This window comes from Otolemur garnettii, unplaced genomic scaffold (assembly GCF_000181295.1).
Source record: "Otolemur garnettii isolate 467f Iridium unplaced genomic scaffold, OtoGar3 scaffold00266, whole genome shotgun sequence".
NCBI lineage: Eukaryota > Metazoa > Chordata > Mammalia > Primates > Galagidae > Otolemur > Otolemur garnettii.
In genome coordinates, this window is record NW_003852661.1 from 130197 (window position 1) to 143143 (window position 12947).

General features: G+C 42.2%; 1 protein-coding gene across 1 annotated transcript in view; it reads left to right on the plus strand.

The window, feature by feature from the left end:
• SLC35F2 (solute carrier family 35 member F2) overlaps positions 1–12947 on the plus strand; it is a 58695-nt gene that overhangs the window by 42879 nt on the left and 2869 nt on the right. The window contains exons 4-7 of the mRNA XM_003802941.3: positions 4988–5147; positions 6229–6385; positions 6851–6903; positions 8120–8274. Coding sequence (XP_003802989.1) covers positions 4988–5147; positions 6229–6385; positions 6851–6903; positions 8120–8274 — 525 coding nt within the window. The remainder of the gene's footprint in view (positions 1–4987; positions 5148–6228; positions 6386–6850; positions 6904–8119; positions 8275–12947) is intronic.

Here is a 12947-nt window from a genome sequence, read left to right on the forward strand (position 1 = left end):
GCTGGGGATTCGAACCCGCCACCCTAGGTGTACGTGGCTGGCGCCTTAGCCGGCTGAGCTATAGGCGCCGAGCCACGTGTGTTAACTTTCATTGAAAACCTGTTCACTTGGAGAGAACCCAAGCACAGGTGGATGGTATGTGTCTCCCAGGGGAGCATCTGCTCTAATGAGTAATGTTTTCTAGAATTAGTAAAAACATAAATAAGTAAATGAGTTCTCAAACTGCTAATGCTGTCACAGATTAGAACAGTTCCTACCTAAATAAGCATAAATATTTAGTTGGCAGTTGATGCTGTGATGTTGATAAGAGTTCTGTCTTGTGTGCTGCTCAAACATGGCATATGAAAAGTAAATATACCTGGCCGGCACGCTGGCTCACGCCTGTAATCCTAGCACTCTAGGAGGCTGAGGCAGGTGGATTACTTGAGCTCAGGAGTTGGAGACCAGCCTGAGCAGGAGAGAGACCCCATGCTTTATCCGGGCTTGGTGGCGCATGTCTACAGTCCCAGCTACTTGGGAATCTGGGGTTAGACGATCTCCCTTGAGTCAAGAGTTTGAGGTTGCTGCGAGCTGTGATGCTGGGGCACTCCACCCAGGGCAACTTGAGTGAGACTTTGTCTCAAAAGAAAAGAAAAGAAAGTAAATATACCTTTGTATAACACTATACAAAGGATATTCATGACAAAGGAACCACTGGAAGGAATTTTGGGGAGAGGTGGTAGCCAAAGGCAAAACTCCCATCCCTATTTTGCTGTTAGGTTTATTTTTGCTGGATTGAAAGAAAAATGTCCCTACATCGCAGTGCTTTTCAACTTCGTGCAGCTGAGGAAGACTGATTTCAGTTGTCTCAACGTTAGCACAGCATGGGATGTGCCCTGACACTGACTTACTGTTAAAAACAACAAAATGTTTTATAAAGGGAAGTGAATGTGAGGTAGACTCCAATGCCAAGTTAAGTTGTCACAGTTTAATGAATTTATAACGTTCTGATGCATCACTTTTCTTACTGTGCAAAAAACAGACGTGTTCTTTTTCTTTTTCTTTTTTTTTTCTGAGGCAGAGTCTCAGTCTGTTGCCCAGGCTAGAGTGCCCTGGCATTAGCTTAACTCCTAGCAACCTCTAACTCCTGGGTTCACGTGATCTGGGTTGCTGTGAGTCAGGCTGATGCCTCCCCAGTAGCTGGTACTAGAGATGTCTGCTGCAATGCCTGGCTAATTTTTCTACATTTTGGTAGAGTCTTGCTCTTGCTCAGGCTGGTCTCCAACTTGTGAATTCAAGAGATCCTCCTGCTGAGGCCTAAGCCTCCCAGAGTGCTTTAGTTATAAGCATGAATCACAATGCCTGTTCCACAGACATGTGTTTATTTGCTCTCCAAATTTTAGAGATCAGAAAAATTAGAATGAAAATAGACTTATTTTACTTGGAAAAGATATAGATTGATGAACACTTAGTATTTTTCCATGGTTACTAACAGAATGCATTTTTTTTTTTTTTTTTTTTGAGACGGAGCCTCAAGCTATCCCCCTGGGTAGAGTGCCATGGCATCACGCTCACAGCAACCTCCAACTCCTGGGCTCAAGCGAGTCTCCTGCCTCAGCCTCCCAAGTAGCTGGGACTACAGGCGCCCGCCACAACGCCTGGCCATTTTTTGGTTGCAGCCATCATTGTTGTTTGGCGGGCCGGGCTGGGGATTTGAACCCGCCACCTTAGGTGTATGTGGCTGGCGCCTTAGCCGCTTGAGCCACAGGCGCCGAGCCACAGAATGCATTTTATAAAGTATTTTCTGTACCATTGGGCTTGCTTTGTCATTAGAAAAGCTAGAAATTAGGAAATACTTTGTTATGACAGAAATCATAGGAGGTACATAAAGAACCCAGAATTTCATAAAAGTTAAAACCACGAGTTCCCCTAGGATCAAGTTTACCACAAATGGTGGGAGTAGGTGTTGGCACAGTTAGCGCTGAGTACGCACACATCAGCAGGTAGAGATTGGTTTTTCTAGTCACATCTACTCTCACGATCTCACACACATTTTAATTAATTAAAATTTCCGGAAACTTTGCTGTCTAATAATGAAAGAATGTTTGGATTGGTATGAGATCTAAACACAGATAACCAGAACACTTACAGTTTGGATTTTTGGTACTAAAGCTCACGCCTTGTACCATCAATGATTTCTGTCATCCTAGCCTCTTAGCGAAACTTAAGCATTTGGTTGTCAAAAGTCATGTAATGGGGCGGCGCCTGTGGCTCAGTGAGTAGGTTGCCGGCCCCATATATCGAGGGTGGTGAGTTCAAGCCCAGCCCCGGCCAAATTGCAACAAAAACATAGCTGGACATTGTGGCGGGTGCCTGTGCTCCTAGGTACTTGGGAGGCAAGAGAATCGCCTAAGCCCAAGAGCTGGAGGTTGCTGTAAGCTGTGATGCCATGGTACTCTACTGAGGGCGACAAAGTGAGACTCAGTCTCTAAAAAAAAAGTCATGTACTTATATCGTCTTAGCAAGGAACATATTATATAAAAAGGCATCTAAACTAAAGCTCCTGATAGCAGCAGAGGTCCCTGGCCCTGGAATAATTCAAACTGGTTCTCTAGTTGAGTAAATCTCTGGTCTGGATAATCGGAGAGGGTGGAAATTTGGATTAGGTAAGTCCTTGAACCTCCTTCTTAAGGCTTTCTTTGAAGATTCTGTGATGGCAAATAGTGGTGAGGTAGTTCCTGTACGTTCATGATGTGGCTGGTAGGTTTCTGCTCGAGTCCCACTGTACGGCCACACTGGCCGGTTCCCCACGCACAGACTGCTTTGTCTCTGCTGCCATGTTCTTTCTAGAGCACAATCCTTTTTGAACACCTCCTCCCATTCTCTAAGGCCTAATTCAATTTCACTTTCTTTTCTTTCCTATATTTGTACCTCTAATAAGGTCCAACTCATTTTTATACTCACGTCCCCAGGATCTTACTGTGACTGTATAATCGTTTTGAAATATTAAATTAAATGAGACTCTTGGAACTGAAAACATCAAAGAGAAGATACCCATCGCCAGGAATACCTTCTGAAAAAGAGGTTCATGTGAATGAATGAATGACGGTGACGGCATCAGATGAGCAGTCTTGGAATGTTAGACTGGGAGGGGGCCTGTGCGATCACATGCTGTGATCTCTTTATTTCATATTTCACTCTAAGACTGATGAGCTAGAGCCGGCCAGTGGCAGGACTCGGGCCTGAGCCCTCTGGAGCTCTGAGCATGACATAGGCAGTTCCCTGAGGATAGGGCCACTCATTGCTCACCAAAAATTGTTAAAGATAGAGCAGATTAAACTTTGATTTTAGGACGCAAGGATAGGGAGTCTTCTGTGATAGTTTTTAGAGTGTATTTTTATACTTTTTTTGTTTAAGTAATGTAGTTCAGACTTTGTTAAGCCATCATGGCTGGATTCTGCTGGTGTCTTCCGGGACAAGCTATTATCCTTCCCATCATTTAATGGTTTGTTATTCAGGCAGGCTCACTAAAGCACTTAGGAAATTAGAATTCTGCAGCTGGAATAAGAAACCAGGCAGGATGCCTATTCCTACACGTGGTGTGCTGGACTCCAGTGATGATGCCAATGTGAAAGGCAATGAGCAAACAGCTCTGGACAGGACCGAATGGACGGCTGGAGATGGACAGGCCTGACTTGTCTACGACTAAACAGATCTAGAGAGAATCAGTGACAAGGTCTAAAAAATAGACAACAGGGTGAAAATAAAACAGTTTTGGGAGTACTAGTAGTAGTATCAGGAATACATTTTTTCATCTAATATACTTCAATGCACATTAAGGTATCCTTATTCACATAAAATTTGTGAATTCAAGACTTGAGTGGCTGGACACGGTGGCTTGTGCCTGTAATCCTAGCACTCTTGAGAGGCTGAGGTGGGTGGACTGTTTGACCTAGGAGTTGGAAACCAGCCTAAGCGAGAGTGAGACACCATCTCTACTAAAAATACAAAAATTAACCAGGCCTTGAGGCAGTCACCTGTAGTCCTAGCTACTTGGGAGGCAACAGGATTACTTAAACCCAATGGTTTGGGGTTGTTGTGAGCTATCCAAGGGTTTGGGGTTGCTGTGAGCTATGACATCACAGCACTCTACGCAGGGCAATATAGTGAGACTCTGTCTTAACACAAACGAACAAATAAACAAAAAACCCCCCAAAGACCTGAGTGAGTGCCATCTCTGTTTTTCTTTTATATTGTAAATGATTTCAGATTGATTGTAATTTTGGCATGCCTTTCAGATGGGCAGTATTAGGGTATAGCAGGTGTTTTCTGGACCAAGGTCTTAGGTGCCGGAGGAGCATGTGATAGAGGTGAGAAGAGCGTTTGCTCTGAGCAAGTGCCTGTCTCCTGGGGCGCGGCTGGACTGTGTCCGGGGTCACACACTGTGTGTGTGTGGCCTGTCACAGTAACCTGTACTGCTCAGTAGCACTTAGCCCAACTGCAGGTGAACAATCTGATGATAAGATTTTTTATTCTGTCTTTTCTAGTTCCTATCCATTCTGCTCAAGCGAGGTCTCTTTCCAGCTCCTTTCACAGTGTGTTGCACATTTGAAATGTTTAATAAATATTTTCTCCCTGAGTGCATGGATGTGCGCAGGAAGGACGGTCTGCCTTCCTTCAGGGCTGATGGATAAACACTAGTGGGACTGGAGAGGGAAATCACAGGTCTGTGGGAGGAATTCTGCGATTCAGCAACTGGCTTTCCCATTTTTAACTGTGTGACTTGTGGTGACCCATTTCTCCTCTTATAGCTTCATTTTCTCATCTATAAATGAAGTTGTAACATCAGTCTCATAGAGTTGTGAGGATTAAAGTAATCCAGAGGGAGCCCTTAGTCCAGGCCTGGCAGTGATAAGTGCTGCACAAACACTGACTCCTATTCTTACCTATTTGCCTGTCTTCTAGCTAATGAGCGATGTTTTAGCTCTTCATTTCTCTTTTCACGCAGCTTCTGGATTGCTTTGGGATTCCTGTGTTGATGGCTCTCTCGTGGTTCATTCTTCATGCGCGATACCGAGTCACCCACTTCATCGCTGTGGCTGTCTGTCTGTTGGGTGTAGGAACCATGGTTGGTGCAGACATATTAGCAGGGAGGCAAGACAGTTCAGGTAAGACGGTGTAACTTATTTGTGGTTTAGTCACAGCAGAGCTTTGCTTATGTTTTCACTTTTATTTTGCAAAAGTATAGTGAAAGGCAGAAAATGTGTCCTGGTTAGCTACCTTTTAAATTTTATTTTCAGATTTACCTCTTTTTGGTATTTTGTAACCACTCCCACAAGGAATAATAATAATAATAATCTTTGTGATAATCTTTTTTTTTTCCCCTCATACATTTGGATTGGATACTGGAAAATCTACGGTAGATTCTTGGTTTTTTTGGTTGTTGTTTTGAAAGGAGACTTAGTCTTTATGGGATGACCCCTTTTTAGGCCTCTCTGTGGATGAGGACACTCTGATCTACTTTGCACCAAATTCAGACAATTGATAGCATAAGTGTAAAATCTAATTAAAGTCTAGGAATTCCCCCAATCTACAAATGGTTTCAATGTCTCCTTGAATTAAGAGAAAATTACCTTGAAGTAAGTTCCTTCCTTATACTGATGTGACCCTTTTTTTTTTTTTTTTGAGACAGAGTCTCACTCAGTTTCCCTAGAGTTGAGTGCTGTGGCATCATAGCTCACAGCAACCTCAAACTCTTGGGCTCAAGTGATCCTCTGCCTCAGCTTTTGGAGTGGCTGGGACTACAGGCATACATCACCATGTCTGGCTAATTTTTCTGTTTTTGGTAGAGATGGGGGTCTCACCCTTGCTCAGGCTGGATTCCAACCTCCTAAGCTCAGTCAGTCCTCCTGCCTTGGCCTCCAGAGTGCTAAGACTCTAGGTGCGAGCCAACTCACCTGGCCTGTAACCCTTTAATAAATTCCATTAATTTGTCCTTGTCCTAGAATCATTTTCTAAGAGCTTAATTTATGGCATATGCCACCACTTTCCAGACTATTGGTCCTCCAAATTATGAAAAATCACAACAGAATTATACTAGAAAGTTAGAAAAGTGAGAGGCTTTATACTTGTAGGAACCAGGGTTTCTCTCTCTGTAAAGTCTTACTTGGGTGGACACAGGTCACAGGGCAAGCTGTTGTTTTTAGTCACCTGTTCACAGTGTACCCTTTGTGGTCCGTCTTCCTGCAGGCAGTGACGTACTGATTGGTGACATCTTGGTCCTTCTTGGGGCTTCCCTCTACGGCATTTCTAATGTCTGTGAAGAATACATCGTGAAGAAGCTGAGCAGACAGGAGTTTTTGGGAATGGTGGGCGTATTTGGAACAATTATCAGTGGCATACAGCTGTAAGATTCTCGGATTTCTTTCTAAAAACATAATAAGCAATACATATATCATGGATGATGACTTTTAAACTACTAATACGATTGTTCATTTGGCCCGGATTCACATTTGAAATCAGTAACTTGCTAAGTGTCTATCAGATGTCTATCAAATGTCAAGAATTATGCTTTATTTTATTAAACATATATAAGGCTTAGTATTTGTGATTACAGTGTGATAGGAGCATCACCAGTAAGGGGTTTTTTTTTTGTTTTTTTTTTCCCCCCAGTTATCTCCAGAAAATATTAGAGAGCACTTGTAAAGAAGTCAAACATACTTTTATGAACTCATCTGGTTTGATTCTTTGTCATTTTTATTAAACGTAGTTATTTTTTTCTAAGAAAAATCCAAAAGTCATAAGAATTCCTTCACCTTTGCTGAAGATCCTTTGCTGTGGATCTCTCTGTGACCTCTTATTTTAATCTTAGGTTGATTGTGGAATACAAGGATATTGCTGGCATTCACTGGGACTGGAAAATCGGTATGTAAATAATTCTTTTTAGTCAGTTCTTCCCTTTAATGAAAATGAACATCCAGAGATAAATGCCTTATTTTAATAATATTTAGGCATCTTTGTAAAATCCCAGAGTAATTCGATGTATACCAGCTACAGAGGTTCACATTGACATGTCTCTGAGAACTGGTAGGTGGACCTCCATAAAAGTTAATTCTTAATCTTTATCTGCAGGAATAGCCTCTATTTACTAGGAATTCTGCACAAGGCTGGAGACTGACCTTCGGTCATAGCAGCTTTCATTAGACGGTTTTTGTCTACTTGATGTAATTTGTGAAGCATTAACCTGCGTCACTGATGGTGTGGACTCTTCCCCCATCTCCCTTGCTCCTGTCATTTGATATTCTTAGGCACAATAAATGAAGCAGAAGGACATAGTGATGGCACAGGAAGGATTTGAACTTTATCTGATGATAGGTGGAAAGAAGTTAAATGTACATAAATGTCATCGAAGATTGTAGCCCATGCTTGAATAATTTAATTCAGTTAAATTACTTAGATTGCCAGCTAGAGAGAGAGAGAAAAAGATGCATGCACACACAGAGTTGGATATGGGGTGAGATTAGAGAAGAGTTTGTAAAGTCGAGATGTGGCTGATGTGGTCAGCATTCACATGACCAGCCCTGTCCTAGAGAGGATGGTTAGTTACACTGTGCTGTCTGGGAGCGTTTAATTGAATGAGATGAACAAATACAGTGGACCTAATGACTGTCTTCAATGCCTTAAAAACACTTTATTCTGAATCCAATTACATGAATCATGTCCAGCCAAACAAATAAACACAAAGAAAAGATAAGTGAGTGATTCTTCTTGACACATGATATCGATTTTGCTTTTAATGACCTTTATCACAGACACCACTCTGCCCCGGGGGGGTGGATGGCAAGAAGTGGGAGAGCCATTGACTCAGTCACACCATAAGCAAGATTTTATAGCCTTGACCATCCAACTCATGCTGGATTTTTATCTACATCACAACTAGTTATTGATATTTTTTTTCAAAGAGTTTTGTAGTCCCATTTTCAAGGCTAACTGTTAATAAGATAGATAATATATTAAAGTTTTAGGGAGTTTTGTAGATAATATATTAAAGTTTCAGGGAGGTTTACATGGCAGCCAGGCCTCAAGCCCTTTTGTCTTCTGATTTCTTCCCATAATATTAGATATTCCGTTTTATCCACAGCCTTGCTCTTTGTGGCGTTTGCCCTCTGTATGTTTTGCCTATACAGCTTCATGCCACTGGTGATTAAAGTCACCAGTGCCACCTCTGTCAACCTGGGCATCCTGACAGCTGACCTGTACAGCCTTTTCTTTGGACTCTTCCTGTTTGGCTACAAGGTAAGCAAACAGGTCATGTTCAGTTCGACTGGTGCCAAAGAAGTAGCAGGTTCCTTCAATATTCTTTCCTTTTTTTTCTTTTTTATCCCCACCCCTTCAAGATTCTTAATCCACGATAAAAGTTTCTCATTCTTTTTTGAAGAATTTCACTGGGAAGGCTCCACTCTTTTTTCTGCTTCCACATTAAGAACATTGTCCCAAATAAGAATTGCCTGGCCCAGGCCCAGTGGCTTTCGCTTATAATCCTAACACCTTGGAGGCTGAGGTGAGAGGATCACTTGAGGCCAGGAGTTTGAGACCAGCCTGAGCAATATGGCAAGCCTCTACTTCTACAAAAATTGGAAAAGTTAGCAGTTGTGCCTTAAGAGGCTGAGGCAGGAGGATCACTTGAGCCTAGGAGTTTGAAGTTGCTGTGGGTTTTGATAATGCCACTGCACTCTCATCCGGACAACAGAGCAAGACTCTGTCTGGGGGAAAACATTGCTGTTTTAGGGTTTTTCCAAAGGGTGAAATACAGTGGATCTCATCTTCTATGGCATGTCAGGACACTAGCTCATGGAAGTACTAATGCTCATTGCCAGGTGACAAGCAAGCAGTCCCAGAGCTTCTGTCGACCTCGAGGGTCGGTCTAACATGGGCTGGGCGTGTGGGCTTTGCTGTTCCCTCTCTTTCCTCCAGCACATGGACAAAAAGCCTGGAGCACCCAGCAGAAAGGGGTGGGGGTGCATCGTCGCCATGCGTGACTGAAATGGTTTCTTCTTTGATAATTTATGTTCAGAAGGGACCTTAAAATAATTCAGTCCTGTGGTTTTTCAGGCTTTTTCTATCTCCACAGCATCACAGCATTCCCAAGGGCAAGCCATTCCCATCAGTAACAGCTCCTATAATGTGTTCTGTTTCTCAAGGTAGGGATGTATCAGTGTTTTCAGAGGAAGCCAGAGAGCAAATATGTAGTGTGAAAAAATAAGATCTCCAGAGAGTCTGATATACCTTCCTTTGAAAATGACTAAACCGTCTCATTTAGAGGTGGGGATAGGAAGGCCCAGGGAGGTCATGTGCAGTTGAGTGACCATCCTCAGTCAGCCGCTGGCCAGGGGTCAAGACTGAAGTTTAGTTTCCAGCCTCCTCCTTCAGTCTTCTCAGGGCAGGGCTCTGCTCACTGCACTTTCCCTCTTATTTCATCACGAAGGTGAGAATCTCAAGCTTCTACATCTATCATGTTAAAATCTCACATAGCAGAGAGACCCAAATAAGTAGATTTTTTTTTTTTCAGCTTCACAGCTAATTTGAAAACACCTAGGACCACAGTTCTTAAGACTTTTAAAATCTCAGGACCCTTTTAAATGCTTAAAAATTGATGACTCCTGGGTAGCACTTGTGGCTCAAAGGAGTAGGGCGCTGGCCCCATATGCTAGAGTTGGTGGGTTCAAACCCAGCCCCGGCCAAAAACTGCAAAAAAAACCCCCCCAAAAACCGATGACTCCAGTCACTTATACATCATTAAAACTGGGAATTTAAAAAGTATTAATTAATTAATTTTTTTTTTTTTTAAGGAAATCTCTTGCCTTAGCCTCCCAAGTAGCTGTCACTACAAATGCGTGCTACCATGTCTAGCTGATTTTCCTATTTTTATCAGAGACAGAGTCTTGTTCTTGCTCAGGCTGGTCTTGAATTCCTGGCTCAAGTCATCTTTCCACCTCAGCTTCCCAAAGTGCTGGGATTACAGGCTCAGGAGGCTGAGGCAAGAAGATTGCTATATAACCCAGGAGCTTGAGGTTGCTATGAGGTAGGTTGATGCCTCTAGCCTGGGTGGTGACAGAGTGTGACTCTGTCTAAAAAAAAAAAAAAACAAAAAAAGAAAGCAGGTGGATTCTTAGATTTGCTTCTTTATTCTGCTTAGTGATACCTTATGTTGCCTCTGGAACATTCTACCATGTGCTTATACGACAACAAAAGTGGAAAGGAGAATAGCTTGTTAATACTCTTGTAATAATTGTTTTGACCTTGTGGATTCCCTTTGTGGACCTCGGTTGCATTTTGAGAATTGCTTCTGTAGAAATCTGCCTGTCCTCAGCACGCCTTCAGTGAAGTCTTGATGACCTGACTGCTGTCTTTCCCCGTAGCCATTTGAGCAAATAGTTAGGCTGTTGTCTGATGCCTGATAATTTTAGTTTCGTTAGGGGGTATCAACTATAGTTTTTTATCTTTGTAAAATTTTGTATCCAGATAGAAATCCTTGATGCTGATTTACGCTATTCCCAGGAATTGGCCATGACCTCACAACACTTAGCTAAATTATTGATACATTCAGCTCAGTGAGTTCTCAGAAATTTCTGCTTAAGAAGCATACGTCTTTTTGCCTCACAAGGTTACATGTGACAGGAACCCACCGTTGTTATCTTTGCAGATGTGCTGGTTAAGGTATTTGTGAACTAAGATGGAAGTAGTATTTATAGCTTATTGATAGTATCATAAAAAGTAGCAAATGTCAAAGTGAATCAGAGAAGTGGTTCTTTTTTTTTGAGACAGAGTCTCACTTTGTTGCCCCCAGTAGAGTGCTGTGGCATCACAGCTCACAGCAACCTCAAACTCTTGGGCTCAAGCAATCTTCTTGCCTCAGTCTGCCAAGTAGCTGGGACTACAGGCGCCTGCCACAATGCCCGGTTAGTACTTAAGAGATGGGGGTTTTGCTCTTGCTCAGGCTGGTCTTGAACTCATGAGCTCAGGCGATCCGCTGGCCTCAGCCTCCCAGAGTGCTGGGATTACAGGTGGGATTTTTTTTTTTATTGCCCTCCCTCCTTCTGCCAAATGTCCTCCCCCTCCCCCTCCTGCTTCTGTCTATTCCCCAATTAGACTATATTAGTGTCTTATTGTTCTTATGAGCATGTAATTGTTCATATATTGATTTATATTAGTATGGAGTACATTGGATATTTATTTTTCCATTCTTGTGATACTTTACTATGAAAAATGTATTTCAGCTCCATCCAGGTAAATGTAAAAGGTGTAAGGGGGCCTATTATTCTCAGAACTGGAACATACAGTCTAAAAATTCCTTTTTAGTTGTTTTGTTTTATGTTGCTTTGTCCCTGCATGTCTAGCTGCTCACTCTTAGAATTTATTGTTCTTGGTCAAAGGTTGCTTCAAGACTTAGAGAGCAAAGAGCAGGTTGACTGTGATCGTCACTGTTAATTAGAGGGGAAAAAATAATTCAGAAAATAATGAAGATACCTAGCATCTAGAAGTAATTTTTAAAGATAAGCAGAAGCATAGTAGGTACCCAGTTAAAAAAATTAAAGTATGTAAAATAACCTGGACTCTGATTCTTCAAAGCAGATAGTTAAAAAAGAGGTTTAACATTTTTTACACTTATCTGTGTCAGACCTTAAGAATTCTGCCTTCTCTGGAATTGATTCTGAGTAAACACTACTGAATAAAGTACCCACAAGAAACCTCCTGTATAGATCCAGACACAAAGGGTAGAATTTACAAAAAGAAAAAAGTAAAAGCCTCTGATTCAGGAGACTTACCTCACTCTATTCTCCATTTATTAGTCTCCTTGTTCTTTTTTTTTCTTTGAGACAGAGTCTCACGTTGTCATCCTCAGTAGAGTGCCGTGGCGTCACAGCTTACAGCAACCTCCAACTCTTGGGTTTGAATGATTCTCTTGCCTCAGTCCCCTAAGTAGTTGAGACTACAGGCACCTATTTTCTTTTTTTTTTTCTTTAAAGAGATGAGGTCTCAAACCTGTGAGCTTAGGCAATCCACCTGCCTGGGCCTCCCAGAGTGCTAGGATTACAGGCATGAGCCACCGCACCGGCTTGGTCTCCTTGTTCTAATAAAGATGTCTCCATTTAAGGTATTTTTTCTTCTAAACATTAAAAATCACCAAACCAATCAAGATGGGTTTTGAACAGATTATACATGTTTTCCCACAGGCGAACTATGAACATTTTGTAGGATACCATGATTACCTTTCATAGTACTAACTTTTAAAGCTTAGGATGCTCTAAATAGCTCTAACTTCCCCTAATATTTGTTAAATCAGTTTTTTTCCAGCAAACACTTATTAAACACCTGCTGTGCATTGGTCACTGTGCTGGGAAATTATAGTTGACCACTCAGCTTGACGTCACTGCTCTGCCTTGTCACTGAATCCTGGGAGGGGGGTCCTGTCCTGGGGAGCATTCATTAGGAATATTCAAGCTTTAAGGTTAAGAAGAAGTAATAGGGCATCTATAAAAAAATTAACATATTAGTGCAACCAGTGACCCACCTGGGTGTGACCAGCATTTACTTAATACTCATTTCAAAAACGTATTTAGTTTCCCCTTTTACTTTCCTGTTCTCTCCGTCTCCCTCTAGCCCCCTTCTCCCCTTTCTGCTTCTTTCTCTTCCTCCTCAGCCCATTCTGTTTTCCTTTTTTCATTTTTTTGGAGACAGTCTCACTCTGTCATCCTGGGCTATGGCATCATCATAGCTCACAGCAACCTCAAACTCTTGGGTTTGAGCAATCCTTCTTGCTTGTCCCGAATAACTGGGGACTACAGGTGCTCTCCACAATGCCCAGCTGGTTTTTCTGTTTTTAGTAGAGATGGGGTCTCGATCTTGCTCAGGCCGGTCTTGAACTCCTGAGCTCAAGCAATCCATCCACCTCAGCCTCCCAGAGTGCT